This window comes from Anas acuta, chromosome 5, assembly GCF_963932015.1.
Source record: "Anas acuta chromosome 5, bAnaAcu1.1, whole genome shotgun sequence".
Lineage (NCBI taxonomy): Eukaryota > Metazoa > Chordata > Aves > Anseriformes > Anatidae > Anas > Anas acuta.
In genome coordinates this window covers 31,952,976-31,968,670 of record NC_088983.1, presented here as the reverse complement: position 1 = coordinate 31,968,670, position 15,695 = coordinate 31,952,976, and the positions used below count along the sequence as shown (strand labels likewise).

Sequence of the window (15,695 nt, the reverse complement as noted above, 5' to 3'; positions counted from 1 at the left end):
GCCCAACAAACTTGCAGTCAAGGATTTGCCCACTGTTCTCTGTTCAGCAGTACACTATGTGGGAAGTGATGAAAAATCTAAGTCCCACACAACAGAATCTGACACCTCTTCTCATGCTGTCCAGAGAATGAACTGCATGTTTCAGGCACGAGTCTTTCAGCTGAGGAGGTCAGAAAACAAATACACTCAGCAAAAGAGAAAACAAAGGCTGGCAATCAGGGACCTGAACTATGCCTGCCTATCCAACCTCAAGTAGTGGGCAGAGCCTCCAGGCATGTAGTAAGAGCTCCAGTTCAGCCAGTATCCAGTGGCTAGTTACTAACATGTGCTACTAGGTGTGTTAACCTGTGCCTCACCAAAGCAATCTGAAAGTAGTGTTTGGGCCTCCCTGAGGAGAAAATGAAGTTGATGACTTAAATTCTCATGTAGTATGATTCAATTATACATCCCACCCCATCAAAAAAAAAAAAAAAAAAAAAAGTGTAGTCCCACATTGTTTTAGATAAAGAACGAACAGGACTGGATATAAGGAAAAGTTGACAGCCACACTGAGTAAGGTAAGAGAAAGGGAGGCAGCCAAAGTGAGCTTCTTAGTGAAGTTCCTTGCTAAAATGCCTTACAGAGAAAACTGCCAGCCACGATTTGAGAAGCATTTCAACTCAGAGGAGCATGGGCATGAATTCAGGTTGCCCTTCCACCTGCATAGGAGGCAAGGTTGAAACATCTCTCCTCACTTCCCCAGAGCCTATTCATGGCCTGCATGGAATCAACAGGCAAGGGAATGAGAAAGGAGAGAGGGGTAAAGGCGAGGGAAAGAGGCTGGCTTCCTCTTAGAGCCTTTTCCCAGCTTAGAAATGTTTGCAGCCCCTGGCTTGCTGCCAACTCTCATTATCTGGAGAGATAAAAGACAACTCCCCCATGCATCCACTCCCCTGCCCTTCAGGAGCTGGCGGCCCTGATCCCCCCCTCCTAGAGCTTTTTGAAGTTTCTTGCTATCTAGAACAAATTCTGCAAAATGCCTTTGAAAGCAGGGTGGGGGAAGGGACCGCTGAAACTTCCACAGACACTAAATGCGCCAGAGACATGGCAGAGAGCAGTGGGGGTTAGGAAGGGACATAATAGACTCCTGTTCCACTTGCCACAAGCCCATGATGGTGGAGGAGAAAACTGCTGTGGGTTCTCACACCCCCACCTTCCCCCATCTCCATCAGTCAAATCAGCTTCCAACTAATTCATCCTATCAGCCCTTATCTGACAAGGTCCTGAGTAAAGCATCTGAGTGAAGAGGGGTTGGGCAGGCAGGCAGCCCTTGCAGCATGCCAGCCAGGAACATGCAGTCCCTTAGGATGCTGTCAGTGGGCAAAGCCCCCCAGGAGATTTCAGGCAGGAATCAGACAAGAGAATAAAGGAGGGAGCAGTTTTCTTCCCTTTTTCCCTGCCCTCCAGCTCTTACAGTTTTATATAGAGCTCTATCCAATGAAGCATAAGCCCCCTGCTCCGAGTCAAGATCATATATCCATGGGAAGCAACAGAGAAGCAGCCAGGAACAGGCTAAGTATTTCTGTGAGGTAACACAAGAGGCATACCATCCTCCTCTCATGCCCTCTGGGGTAGACAACGGAAGGCAGCCTAGCTGCCAGTACAGGCAGGACTAACTCGTTTCTGATCTCTGCTGCAGAAAACGTGCCAAACCCCAAGACAGGAGCAGGTCCAAAAGGCTATTTCCTGTGGTTACAAAGCAAGGAGAGCACTTACGGCAATTCTCTTCATCAGAACCATCCTTGCAGTCTGTGTCACCATCGCAGAACCAGTGCTCAGCTATGCAGCTGCCATCACTGCAACGAAACTCCTTCTCCGAGCACTTTCTCATATCTGCAAAGATAGTAACACAAACAAAGCCTTGTCTTTTCTCAGAGTACCCAGGAAACAACCACACAATGCTCCTGAAGCTCCTAGGGCACTGACAAACAAGACTGCTCATTAAACCATACATTTCCATGTCATGCAGTGCCAGGACAAAACTGTCAGTGCTCATTTAACAGACACAGAGCACTGGATTTGAAAGGAATCCATGGGTCTTCACAATTGCATGTGAAGGAATAACAAGCCTCAAGTGATTTTTGCCTGGCAAATAAGCCACACAACCTGAAATCCCAGCCAGCCATGGGAACACAATATCCCACAAGCCCGGTCCAGATAAGCCAGCTGTGAGCCCTTGCCACGCTAAGAGGACCCTAGAACTGCACAAGTGGAAGCCTGTGCGATGCCTTTTCAAGCCCCAGTGGGGCAGGCAGCCATCACTGTCATTTGTGATATTGGCAGGACCACTACTCACCACATTGCTCATCGCTGTTGTCTCCACAGTCGTTATCTCCATCACAGTGCCATAGGCTGCGGATGCAATATCCATTCTGACATGAGAACTCATCTTCCTCACACTCCCGTGGAGCTGCAGGGACACGAAGGAGAATAAGGTGAAGACAAGGCAGTAAGATTAAGTTTAGTAAATGCCAAACCTGTGGCGTGTCACAGATCGAGCATCCTCCTCCAAGGAGGCTACTTAATTGGAGATTTCATTTCCCTTATTCTAACAACATCAAGATGGCCACTGTGATATTCCCCGAATCTCTCTCTTCCACTCCAGCTGCAAGTTGCTTGCACAGTGGGCTCTAAAACCTGAGAACATGGGTTGGAGGAAGGACCTGGAACAGAATAATGGAGCCACCCACCCTGGGCTGGCATTCTTGCACAGCCCCAAGCGTGGTTCAAGTGAACCCCACAAGAAAAAAAGGCAACACAGGCCTCTTCTTTAAAGCAATTTATATGGCCTATCATTACCTAACAAATACTTTGTCAGAATTGTACCTCCACCTTTCTTTCCCACAATACCAGAACTACCTTCAAAGGTAAGGAAATGTTCATTGAAAAGGGAGAAATTTCAACTTTCTCTTCCAAACTCTCCAGTACTTATAGCCTCATTCCACTCTTTGCCAGTCTTCTACAAAAGCTTGTCTGCAGGCCAGTGAGGAAAAGAAAAAGGGACTGCGAAATTAGCACCTGAGGACCTTAATCCAACCGAAACCCTCCTATGGTTAAGTGCTAGTCTGGACAACTCCCTAGAAGTCTCTTATTCTCAGAACCTTGCCTTTTTCCTTTCATTAGTCTCCAAAACTTTTGATCACACCCTTCTTTACTGTTGTCTTAAATATGAGGGCTTTCCAACCTTTTCTGAAAAACAGAAGACCAAACAGACCCAGACCTACATAACTTTTCTTTTACGAAAAGCTTTGAAAAGAGACTGGAAAACCAACCTTAGTCCTATCACCCAGAGCATCACAAGAATGTCAGATCCCTGGACCCTGCTTCCCAGCCCTCTGCCCGGAAGGCAAAGATCAGGGCAATGCTAATCAAAAAGTGAATTCATTAGCACGCAAGCATTGCGTAAATGGCTAAAATGACACGGAATACTTTACAGCCAAGAGATGTATTTTCCTGGTTCCTCCATCAGAGCCACTCCGGAGTACTATGCACACAATTTCTGTAGAATTCAAGGACTGCAGAGTGATGCTTATTGAGCAGCTGCAATCATCTCAAACAGGCAGCACAAAATTTTGCTCCTAACTGCAGCCTGATGTCAGCCCTAGCAACCAGTGCAGTTTCAGAGAATCTGAAGCTCAAGGGTTATGCAGTGTGCTAGCTCCCTAGCACATGTTGCCAAGTACAAACTGGATGATCTGTTGTGAAGAAGGAAAGTTGCATCCCTGACCACCTTTTGCTAATAGAATCCTACCACAAGTAAACCTCTCCACAATACCAAGTGTAAAAGGAAGGGGCTGAAAGCTGCAATGGCTCAGGCCAAATCCACTCAGTTTTAGTAAGCTGCAGAAGCACAACAGCAGTGCTCACAGCTAGCAGCCTGCCATGGCAGCTCTTCTGAAGATGGCAACCTCATATGGGAGCAGTCGGTCAGCTTTCAGGGTAACTGGCCTCTGTGTGAGGAGCATAACTACAGCACCTTTCTCTCAGGGAGCTCAGTTTAAAGGGAGAGGATGCTGGGGACAACCCAGCACAGCAGAAAAGTCAGACAGTGGAACCTGAGGCCACAGGAAGTCAGCCAGACAGGCAGTTCAGTTGGATTTGGCAGGGGTTAGGCATTTCCACGAACAGGGGAGGACATGAAGCGCTCAGCTCGGGGAAGTGCTTCATGGGACATTAACTAGCAAAGCTGCAGGGCATAAGCTGTTCTCCAGCTGGACAGAGCAGCACCCCCTCCCCCAGGACACACATCTGAACCGCAAGCCAGGTGCCAATGGGGGAGGGCTTACGGACATCAGGTACACATCTCTGTCAGAGGCAGGATATAGCTTATTGCAAGCCAAAGGTCTGCCTCAGTGGATAAACTCTTAAAATCCTGTAACAGAGTGGGCTAACTTTCCTCACCCATGGCAGGCACACAGCATGACTCCCTCCCCTCTGAGAGGTGACTTACGGCAGTCCTGTTCATCAGAATCGTCCTCGCAGTCGTTGTCTCCATCGCAGACCCATGACCGGCGGATGCACTTCCCGTTGTCGCAGTGGAAGTCCAAGGGGGAGCAAGTGGGCAGCACTGCAAGAGCAAAGAAACACCTCAGTATGGAGCTACAGCCGGCTTCCTTCCTGAAAAGAAGTTCCTTCCCTCCTGATGGGAGAAGGCTACACCTCTTAGAAACAAAAGACATGAAATTTCAAGTCACAAGGAAGAGCTGTGCCTCAGAGGGGTGGCAGGATAGGTCTGCAGCTTGTCAGCCTTTCCTCCCCAGAGGAGCACTGACCTTTCCACAATAGAGTAGCCATCACAATTCCCCACTGAGTTCCTTTTTTCTCTTTCATCCCTAAGCCTGCTATCATCCCATAATGGCACTTGTTTCATAACAAGGAAAATTACAATATCAACATTTTCCTGCATGCTTCCCAGCGCAGTCCATCCTGTTTCAATTACACAGTGAGCTCTTTAGGATAAAAACCATCAGAAACAATGGTTTGGGGAACAGGGTTTTGCAAGGCACATGCCACAAGAAAAACACATGAAAAGTGTTTTTCAGCTGGGGGATTCTGCCGGCTTTTTTTGTCTAAATCTGTGAGGAGAAGCTTAGAAGCAGGAATGCACTGCTGAGGATAAATTCACTGTGCCTTGGGTATGGGCAATAGGGTTCAAACCCTGTTAAAGGTCTCTAGAAGGGATAGAGGGAGAGGGTGTATGGGACACTTGTCTACACAGGACTCTGCTGGCAACAGAGTGGAACCACAAATCCACAGCAATCAAGGCGGCACAGAGCCACAAAGCTGGAATTTACGGGGGAGCATCAGCTCCGTCCTGCCCCCACGGATGAGAGAAACCCTCAACCCCAGGGAGGTTCATGCTTTTAAGTGCTGCCAGCTGTGGTGGGGAAGGGGCTGCACAAGACCCCGCTCCTGACAGGTGTGTTCTCTGAAGAGCAAGGTTAGCTCAGCGATGTGAAGGGGAGCAGGCTGCAAAGGCCAGTGCCTGAAACCCTTTCATCCCAGCCCAGCTTGCCGACAGCATCTCCCGTCTGTCACCAGGGGCTCAGCCCTCCTCTGCTCTGCCCCTACTTCTTCCCCTGCCAACGCTGTCCTGGGGGTGGGGGCTCAAGGCTTAAAAGAAGGTGAAGACAGCAGCCACACACACAAGGAGGAGGATTTAATAAGGAGAACAAATAGCCACATTTTCTACTTTCCCAGCTTCCTCACCCCTCCATTTCCACATAGGCCAGGACTGCTGCCAGTGCCCTGTGTTAGCAGTATGGATTACACTGCACGGAATCACTCACAGCTCTTTATAGCACACCCTCCAACATTTCATACCGAGTGCCTGGCCTAAAAGCCTCCCAACCCTAAGAATACACTACTGCAGTTCAATTCAGACTGGCTGTAAGAGTCTAAGCACGGATGTGGATCACCTAAGCCTCATCTCTGCATTTGACAGGGCGTCACCGCTGAACACCACACTTGATGACAAAATACAGACTGTGGCACCAGCCCTCAGGAAAAGGTTCATCCTATCACATCCAGGACGTCTCAGTGTAGGTATACGTTCAGATCACACTCAGCCACTTCCAGGCCTCAGAGAAGTATGAAGGAGGCACACAGATCTGTATCGCCACCCTCACAGCTCTGGCAGCACCCTGGTCATCCTGAGGCTGGCCCACTTCCTTACCCTGTGCTTTCTCTGAGCAGCCCTGTGCTGCTGCATCAAAGCGAAGGAGGAGAGCCTCCAGCCTCCTTCTTCCCCAGGGCAGATAGAAAGGGGAAAGAAATCCCAACTCTGCTTCCGAACAAAGCCAAGGCAGATATTTGGATTCAGAGAGTCAGCCCCACAGATCAGCCCTCTCTCCCCCAAGTGCAGCTCCCATACATACTTCACATGCTGAGCAAACCTTCCCTGGCCTCAGCTGCAGTTTCAGGACTAAGACCATCCCCCCAGCATATGCTTTTCTGTCTGCTCTGCCCAGTCCCAGCGTGACTAATCACCAAAGGACTGCACAGGAGCCGCCTGGAAGGGAATTTGCATGCTGACTCTCCAGGGGAGAATTCTTCAGGCTCCCAGAGGGTTAGGCCATTAGCACTGGTTCAGAGCTGATACCATTATCCCATTGAACTGCTGCATCCCTTCATGAGGTAACAACACAAAATGAAATTCCACCCCTACAGGGAGCAGTTCAGCCAATTTCATACTCTCCCTTAAATATAAAAATTGAGCTGCAACCACAGGGGAGGGGGAGCAGGAGCAGTGGAAAGAGAGCAAAACACAAACTGCAGCATACAAAGGAGGACCTAATTCCCACCCTAGCAGACAGCAAGTATGTGCCAGCCCAGACAACACCAGGGGGGAGATAAATCCCCTTCCAGAGGAGCTCTCCTTTAAAGGAGGAAGGAAAATGGAAAGAAAAAAAAAAAAAAAGAAAAAAAACACTTAAGACAAAAAAAAATAATGAATGAAGGCTGATGTTTCATAAAGCTTAGGAACCACCAATGGGATCAGGCCAGGGATCTGTGTAAATTTGTAACCTGAATCTAATAATGTTCAGAAACAGACGCTTCAAAAGGCAAATGCAGGAGATTCCAGGAGCAGCTTTTACGCAGGGGCAGCCTGTCCCTATCCCCTCTTCCCAGCCCTGATCCTCCCAGCCCACCATCCCTTCTCCCCTTTAAAAAGCAAGCTGTCCTCACTGAAACATTCCTGCATGTCTTCCTGTTAGTTCTACACACGTCAGCTTCAGTCCCACTGTACAGCCCTTTGTTCTGGGGCTATTGTTGTTCAGCCCTTCTGTTAGTCATTTATTTCTTCGTATTTTGAGTTCTCTTCCTATAGAGTTAAAACTGAGGGCATATCATTAGTCCAGAGGATAAAATTTAGTGCTGTTGTAAGTATTTCCCCCAAAATTGTTTGAAAATTAAAAGTTAAGAGGAAATGTAAAAGTTAAGGTGTCACGCTTCGGAAAACACATAGTGCAGGGTATTCAAACAACCTCCACTATATTTTCTTCTGCCATCATGGAATACCTTTACAATTTGCTAAGGGATTTTACTGCTTTAACTAACTTTAAAAAGCCACATATCCATCTTCTTCCTCCCTCAATTAGAAGAATACATGGCTACACCTGAATCCATCAAGTATTCCTTCCACTGCCAGAGAGGGAGAAGAGTGGATTATCAAACTGGATTAGCAGCCAGAAGCCAGGAAACAGCACATCTATATTTTCTCCACAGCTTTGATAGCAATTATTGCATGACTGTGGGACAGTTCTAGCACCTCAGCCCCACTTCTAGCGGGGGTAAAATTAAGAACATTTATTACTTCCTACGATAGCTGCAAGGCCTTCATAGGCAGTTTCCACTGATGAGAAACTGTTAGATTGCACTAACGTGGTTTTACCACTACTCAGAGCAGGATTAGGCATTTAGGCACTGCAACAGTAAATGCAACTAAGCCTCAAACCCCCTCCCCCCCTTTCCCTACTCAATTCTCTCCACATCCGTGCAAAGCAGCAGTATTTTTCTTGAAAGGAATAAGCAATGGCAAGTCCTGGGATGGAGCTGAAGACAGACAAATGCCCACAGGGATAGGAACTAACCTGCTTCCCCAAGCAGAGGTAACAAGCACAAGGAAAGGGAGCGTGTGGGAAGAGCTAAGCGGGCCAGCGACAGCCTAAGAGAGCACATCTGTCAACTTGCAGTGAGCAACACAAAAAGGCCTTTGAACTTCCAACCATTTCCCTGAGCTCATCCCTCTGCATGGTCACACTGGACATCATCCAAAGTTTCAGCAAAGCTAGGTCTATCGTAGGCCTGCTATTCCTCCCCCTCTCCCAACTCCTATTACACAGGGCACTCTTTTACGGCCAAGCCGAAGGGGAGGGGGAAGAGCAGGGGGAAATGGAAGTTTATAAGGTGAAACGCAGCCTCAATCACGTCCCACTGGCCTTTGAACACTTTATCCCTGTTGCCTGCAGTGCCCAGGTTCCTTTGTGCCCAAGGACAGTGAGTGACTGGTGCTCAGATCCGGATCACAGCAGGCTGAACAATACGGTTTGATTAGACAAACCCTCACTCATACGAAGAATGAGGAGTTAGTTTAAATATTAATTACAAAAAGTTCATACTACCAGTAGCCTGACCCTCAGCTGTACTCATATAGCTACATGTCTGTATGCACACAGATTTCACCAACTGTTTTTTGGAAAGTCTAGTTCCAAAATAACAGAAAACATTTTCAACAGCACTGTCAAACTGTATTTAAGCACTTTGCTGGTCAAAATTACAAAAAGAAAGAGAAGAAAAAAGGGTATCAACACCCAATCTTCCACCACCCTTCAATCAAAAGGGTGCCTGAGGGGCACTGCATTAATTGGGATGCCCTTTGATGCCTTTTAAAGAAAAAGCACGATTACCAAGCCCAATAAAATAATAAAGCATGAAGTAAACTTTACTCACAAGAAATACCAGATATGGAAGTGGTGTCTTTTCAACAGAAACCATAAACTGAGTTTAGCCAAACCAGAAGTTTAGAAGCAAAGCTTCACCTAAGCTCTTGCATCTGAGCCCCAGACTGGTGATTATGGAGAAGGCAGAGGGAAGACTATTCTTCTAAAAAAAGTTTCCATCAGTTTCAGTAAAAGGCCTGGGATATTTTTATCCTCACATCATCACAGAACACATTTGTGTGGGACTGGTAGGTGTAGTAGCTATACTGTTTCTGGCAACAAAGAAAATCTACTGGACTTGAACGTGTTGTAGCTCAACAGGAATTACGTGAAGCTCCCAAATGAGATGGAAACAGAAGGCTACTTTCAGTATGCTTTAAGGTAAAAGAAGTAAATTCTTTTTCAGGCTCTTTAAATGAAATAGCATCGTACAACAGCACATGCAGCTAGGCAAGCATGTCTGAGTCCCATGGAGCGACACATTTACAAGCTGAGGAGGCACAATACAGATGCTAAATTCAGAGTAAAATGGCTCTGTTGGGGGATGGTTAGGACAGGATTTGGCGTATCTTATGAGAAACAGAACTATTTATCAATCCTCAGGCCAAGTTTACTCAGTTGTCCTTTCACCCTTGCCACAGGAAGTAAGACTCATTCACACCACACTGGACTTCAAAGTACATATAGAAGGGCAGAATGAAAACCATTCCTCTTCTCGCACGCAGCTTTCGTTAGGGACAGTCCAAAGTAGTCTCTGTTGGCACAAGGCAGGAAGGCAGCTGAGCTACTCTGGGCATGTGTAGCAAAGGCTTCCAAGTCAGACACTGTCAGCAAGCCAGAGAGCTGACACCAAATAGAGAAAGTCTATGAAGCTGGCATGACAGCTGGTAGGTCGCTTATTACTATTATTACTACAGGACTATGGCTTGTAAACATGATCTGGAGCAGGAAGCAAACATGTCACAGAATAATTGGCTCCTGTCACAGCAGGGCTTCAGATTTGCAAGAAAAACTGTTCCCGTCATAGCCAGGTAAGCAGAGGCAGGACTCTCCTGAGAACTACAGGAAAACACCTACAAGAACCAGGCAGTCTGAGGACATCAATCCAAGCTGAAAATATTTATAGGAAAGTCAGTCAGGCTGGGATGTGTTGAAAAGATAATGGTTGAGGTAAAACCTACTGGAACTGATTCTAAAAATGTCAGTTTGTTGTACAGTTTGCAACAGAACACACACACACAAAAAAAGAAAACAACACTGAGAATTTATCTCAGAACTAAAACATCTCATTCAAAAGGAAAACTGTCTCTGCCCATGCCTTCCACAGGTGCAGCTCTCTCACTACTGAGTATCTTGCTTTCTTACACACAGTTTGTTTGAAGTTACCTGTCACAGTTAAAACATTCAGCTTTCACAAACACAAGTCACAAATGGTATTCTTACTGCAGCCGTCTTCATCACTGTGGTCCCCACAGTCATTGTCTCCGTCACACTGCCACTGAGCAGGGATGCACGTACATTCACCGAAAGCGCTGACAGCACACGTGAAGTGATTACGTCCACAGGAGCATTCGGTGCTACTCAATACACCTGCAAAGGAACAAAAGGAAAAAGATGTTTTGAAGACGTGGCTCTATTTTATGGTACACGCATTAAATACAAACTGACGTTAGAATTGTTCTCCACGTACACACTCCGTGCACGAACATACACTCTCCTGCAAAGAAAAACATTCATCCCTCTCACACTGCTGAAATAGGAGATCGAGCACTATCCACAGTTTCCTGGAATGGAGCTATTTGAAGACAACAGCAAATAGCAACCTGCCAAAAAGAGATTTAGGAATCAGTTAGGTGGAAAATAACTCAGCACTAGTCACAATCAAATTCAAGGAATCCCAGGCATCAGAACACCCTTTTTTATTTTACAGACTCAGACTACGGCACAGCACTGATGCTGCTCCACTTAGCATTTAGCTCTGACAACACAACAGAAGGAATATCAAAGACTCTGCTTCGGAGGGTTATCAGGGATCTTCTCCAGACTTGGAACTTTCTAGATGCCAGCCTTTTACATGTCACAGCTTTAGAGATTTCAGTAAAATAAAAAAGACATCCTTCTTATTTATTAATTAACCTGTGACAGAGATTAACCTGTGACATTGCCGTGTGTATAACTGACACTCATGAAAGCAAGAGAAGAGGATTTTCAGCTCTACAAACTGACCAAAAGAAAACGCAGTCCAAATGTCAAGCTATAATCCGATAAGAACTTTTTTTTCAGCCTTAATGTTAGCTTAAGGAGTTCCCAATCCTGTTCTCCACTTTCCCAGCTACAGAACAATGCTGTGCTCAACTCTGACTCTCACCCATTTGCAAATAAAACTGTTTTAAGATGTTAACCCACACGTTCTGGGAGTAAGCCTCTGCCTTAAGAGAACAGGCTACAGCCCACCTCTCAAAGGGGAAGAAGTCATACCTGAACTTCTGTCTGAAGTTATCTAGACAAATCAATATAATCAATATCATTGTTAAATAAATGATTATTCTATCAATCAACAACCACCTCAGGCTAATCTGTGACTGGATTTTTTGGTGGTTCCTTTTTGCTGCAATTCAAACAAAGTTAAAACTCTAAGTGTAAGAAATAAATCTTAACGGAAGAAGTTCAGAGGGATGCCTGCCACAAGTGGTATCCCCAGACATGACTCCCCAACCTATTTACTTGCAGACTTATTGATCTCAGTTGTTACTGTTAGTATATCCAAGATAAACCATAAACTGTAGCAAACAAACCACATAATCCTACAGAGAGAAAAAAAAGCCTCTTAATTTATTTCCTATTTTAATTGTTAAAAGCACTATCTGCAAAATTTTATGCAACTGTTCTGCAAGCTTTCTCAGCAGCAGAACTCCCTCCAGTGAGGGCATCCACTTGGACAAGTTAAGCTCAGATTTAAGTTTTGATGGGATGCACTTCTTCCTAGAGGAATAATATCATGATAAATTCCTTCTGCAACAGAACTGTCTGAGCTTTGTGCCAGCCCCTGCTGCTTGCCCCCACTGCTATACTGCCTGTTGCAAGGGCTCACTACAAACTGTTTCCCAAGCACAACCATGAGCTACTAAATTGGGCCAACGAAACCAGCTGCCATGTCTTCCCTTTCATAGACTACCACTGGTGCTATAAGCTTTTTGTTATTTCCCATCTCTGCTACAAGTTATCTTTAAAAGGCTTAGTAGAAAAAGCACATCTAAGGCATCACTGTAGATGCTAGGGAAAGCTGTGAATGTTTGGTGTAAAAAGAGACAGAAGGAGGAAGAGTCTAAGGTGAACAAGGAACAGAAAGAAGGACCTAGAAATGAAAGGGAGTGGAGTGGTCTCAGACACTCAATGAACTCACCAGGTATGGCCAGAGCAAAGCCTGACTCAAAAAGACAGCGAGTGAGTGATGCAGATTTCAAAAGACAAGTTTAACCCTAATGTGAGTCAGAAGGCAAAAAACTCAGCACAGACATCCTTAAGGAAAAGTTACACATCATCAACACAATACACTTGACTATTACAAATAATCACAATGAAATTCAGAAGAACCACAAGCTTCCCCAAAGGTCAAGCAGAAGTTCCTTCAAACTGACAGCACAGGAAATTCAGGACAAATCACCTTCTGCCGGAGCCTACCACAGCTCAGGAAGGCAGAACCAGCTGCATATTGTAACTAAGGTAGCTGCTGTTTAAATTACCTCTTTCAAAGCAATTTTTCTACTGTTTTGCTCAACAGTAACCCGAAGCACTTACTCTAACTACTTTCAGCTCCAATATCCCTTCCTGTTGATGATGACACCAAGATGATGATCATCATCCTCATTACCCTTAAAAAAATAATACATGAAAGTACCAGCAACTTGTTCTATATTGCCAAGTCCCCACCATGTCATGACCTAGGGTAGCTTCAGCAACAGGAAGGGATCAAACGTCGACACAAACAGCTCTTAAACTTGAGGAAAATATTCAATCAGAGAAGTTGTGGAAAAAAAGTAAAAGTGAGAGGTACTTTAGCTGCTGGATAGCAGCACGGAGGAACACCTCTGCAATTGCAGAGGAAGAATTAGTGCAGCTGTCTGGTGCTGGGAAATCTGCATACTACAACTTAACCAGACCCAGTACAAGGGTATGTTATAACCCAAGTACCAATGCTCCTTTACATGCACGAGCCTATACCCATAATATGTCAATTTAGACTAGTGAAGCACAGTATGTTATGAGCTTTCTGAGTCTAATGCTTTGCAATTTGTGATCTTGAAGTTAACTAACCTTCTAGTCTTTATGACATGCTTTATAGATCAGGTTTTACCTTAATCTTACACTTGGGCTTTCATGTTCAGAGAGCACAAATATTGCTCCCCTTGAAAGATGAACATTTTTAATCCAGTAACCTATTCCAACCTGTAAATAGCATCAGAAGAACCAATCCCAGATGACTGACATCCAGCCAATACAAAGAAGAGACTGAATGAAGCCTGGGACAAGCTGCAGATAACAAGAATTTTCTCAATTGGGCATTTCTCAATTTTCTCAATATGGACAGTATTTCACCCTTGGTTTCCCAAGATTATTTCCCAGTGCTCAGAGCTCCAAAGACAGCACCCTCTGTAACCAGAGAGGGCCAGGAAGAAGAAAGATGAGAAGCGCGTTTTCTTCTATCACCTCCAAGACAAGCGGAAGAAGGGCAATTGGTGTGAGAAGCCTCAGCACAAGACTTCTTCTTTAACGTTGAGCTCTTACTAAAGATGGGGAGCGTGAGATGGAAGACTAACCAAACACGCATTAGGGTGGAACATAAACCTCCAGTGTCACGTTTCAAGGCCAGTCCGTCAGGGGTCCAGGAACACAACGGAAGTCAGTGCCTGCCCTTCAGGCAACTGGACCAGCAATCAAAGCAGAAATATCTTCTTACACTTCTGCACATTATTCCAGAGCAAGAACAAGGGGCGCCTCTGGGGCTTAGCCGTGACAAGCAATTTTCCTAAAACTTTTCATCACGCTGGAGGCTTGGACGTTTTAACAACCCTCTGTACTCCAAAATCATTTTGCTTATGCAAGAGGCAAAAAATGACATATTTTAACACTGAAATATACATAAAACAATATATAGAAGCTATGCAGAGACACTGCCAGGTTCTGAGCTAACATCACTCAACTCTCCTGGCCTGTCTTGGCCAGTCCTGCAAAGGTTCATTTTGTTGATGAGGTCACTTGCAACGCTCTGAGCTATTACTTAACAGCCCTGTATTTGCCACAGAGTCCCTGAAACTACAAAGGAAACTTAAGCAGACTGAATAATTATCACGCTGAACTCTACCCCTTGTTGTTAGCAACAGCAAGTTTTTAGGGGAGACTGAAAACACTTTTTCTTTTAAATCCTGATGGCATGCCAGGAGGAGAAAAGCTTCTCCTATTTTCAGTGAAAATAGTGACAGATGGCAGCTCTTGCCCCTAGTTTGTAGGGATTCCACCTTCCACAGGCTGTTGCTTAAACATGTTCTTCTTTGGGGTCCATCACTTCTGTCAGGCCCTGGCAGCATTCTAGCAAACAGCAGGATTTTCTCACATATTACAAAGTTACCTCAAATGGATGAGGGCCAAGAATACTGCACAAACAACTGCCAAAGATCCTGGCATCTACAGGCAATACCATGCTGCCTTTCCACATGTTCTTTCTTTCCAGGTACCAAGAAATGACTATGCCAGAGACTCTTCCTCTCCATGCCACCCTATTCATTGCATCTTTTCCCCTTCATCCTAACACAGAAATTCTTAACGCTATTTTTTAAAGCAGTAGTATTAAATTCACAGCCATCAGTTTGCTTGTACCATCCCGTAATTCTGTGTGTACACATAACACAGTAGCACAGCTAATCATGACTAAATATCCATTCATTTCTTCTATACTGCAAGGTAAAAAACAACACCAGCACGTTTAGAAAAACATTAAAAAAATACTAAAATATTTGGCATGACCTATGGTTGCAGAGCGTTCAGTTCAGAAACAGAGGCCTTTGAAAAGAACATTCATTGTTTTGGTCCAGGACGGAGCAACACAGCCCTGGGTTCCTCCCCGTCTAGGGACAGACTCCGCATTTCATCACCTCCAGAAGACCTCCAGGGGGAAGACAGATATTTCTGAGCCATCTCACTACCACAAGAGATGCAACCAAAACAAAAAGATGACAATACCAGCTTTTATAATTTTAATCCTACCATCTAAGTCCCTGGCAGAGGATAGAAGATATAACTGGATATTGAAAAGTTGTGAGAATACAGCACAAATATTTGGCAGTGACATACAGGAAAAATCTAGGGCTGTATAACAGAATTGGAGTATGAACAATGGAATTAAATGGAAAATTAGAGCAAAAACCAAATCCTAACAGTGACAGACACAAGGCTGTGAATATTCTCCCTCATAAGAAGTACAGAAGGATATAGCAAAAAGCATTTCTGGAGGGGGAAAAAAAAAGTTTAAGCACCAGAATATTTTGCCCTGGCTTTGGTAAGTGCACTTCATTTCTAACTTCTGTTTCAGGAACCCACAAGCATGTAATTGTTTCTTTGGGGTTAAAATCAGTGAATTCTGTAGCACAGCTTTTAATAGCCTCTAGCACCTTGTTTACCTGCTGTTGTAAGGCCTGTGTTGGATACCATTTCTCCTCC

At 45.1% G+C, this 15,695-nt stretch overlaps 1 protein-coding gene across 3 annotated transcripts in view; it reads right to left on the bottom strand.

Annotated features, from left to right (window-relative positions):
- Positions 1–15,695, bottom strand: part of LRP4 (LDL receptor related protein 4) — a 73,988-nt gene that overhangs the window by 25,521 nt on the left and 32,772 nt on the right. For all 3 annotated transcript variants that reach the window (XM_068683735.1, XM_068683733.1, XM_068683734.1), the window contains exons 2-5: positions 10,425–10,571; positions 4,490–4,606; positions 2,336–2,449; positions 1,756–1,872 (exon numbers count right to left, since the gene is read on the bottom strand). In XM_068683735.1, the coding sequence (XP_068539836.1) occupies positions 1,756–1,872; positions 2,336–2,449; positions 4,490–4,606; positions 10,425–10,571 (495 nt within the window). The remainder of the gene's footprint in view (positions 1–1,755; positions 1,873–2,335; positions 2,450–4,489; positions 4,607–10,424; positions 10,572–15,695) is intronic.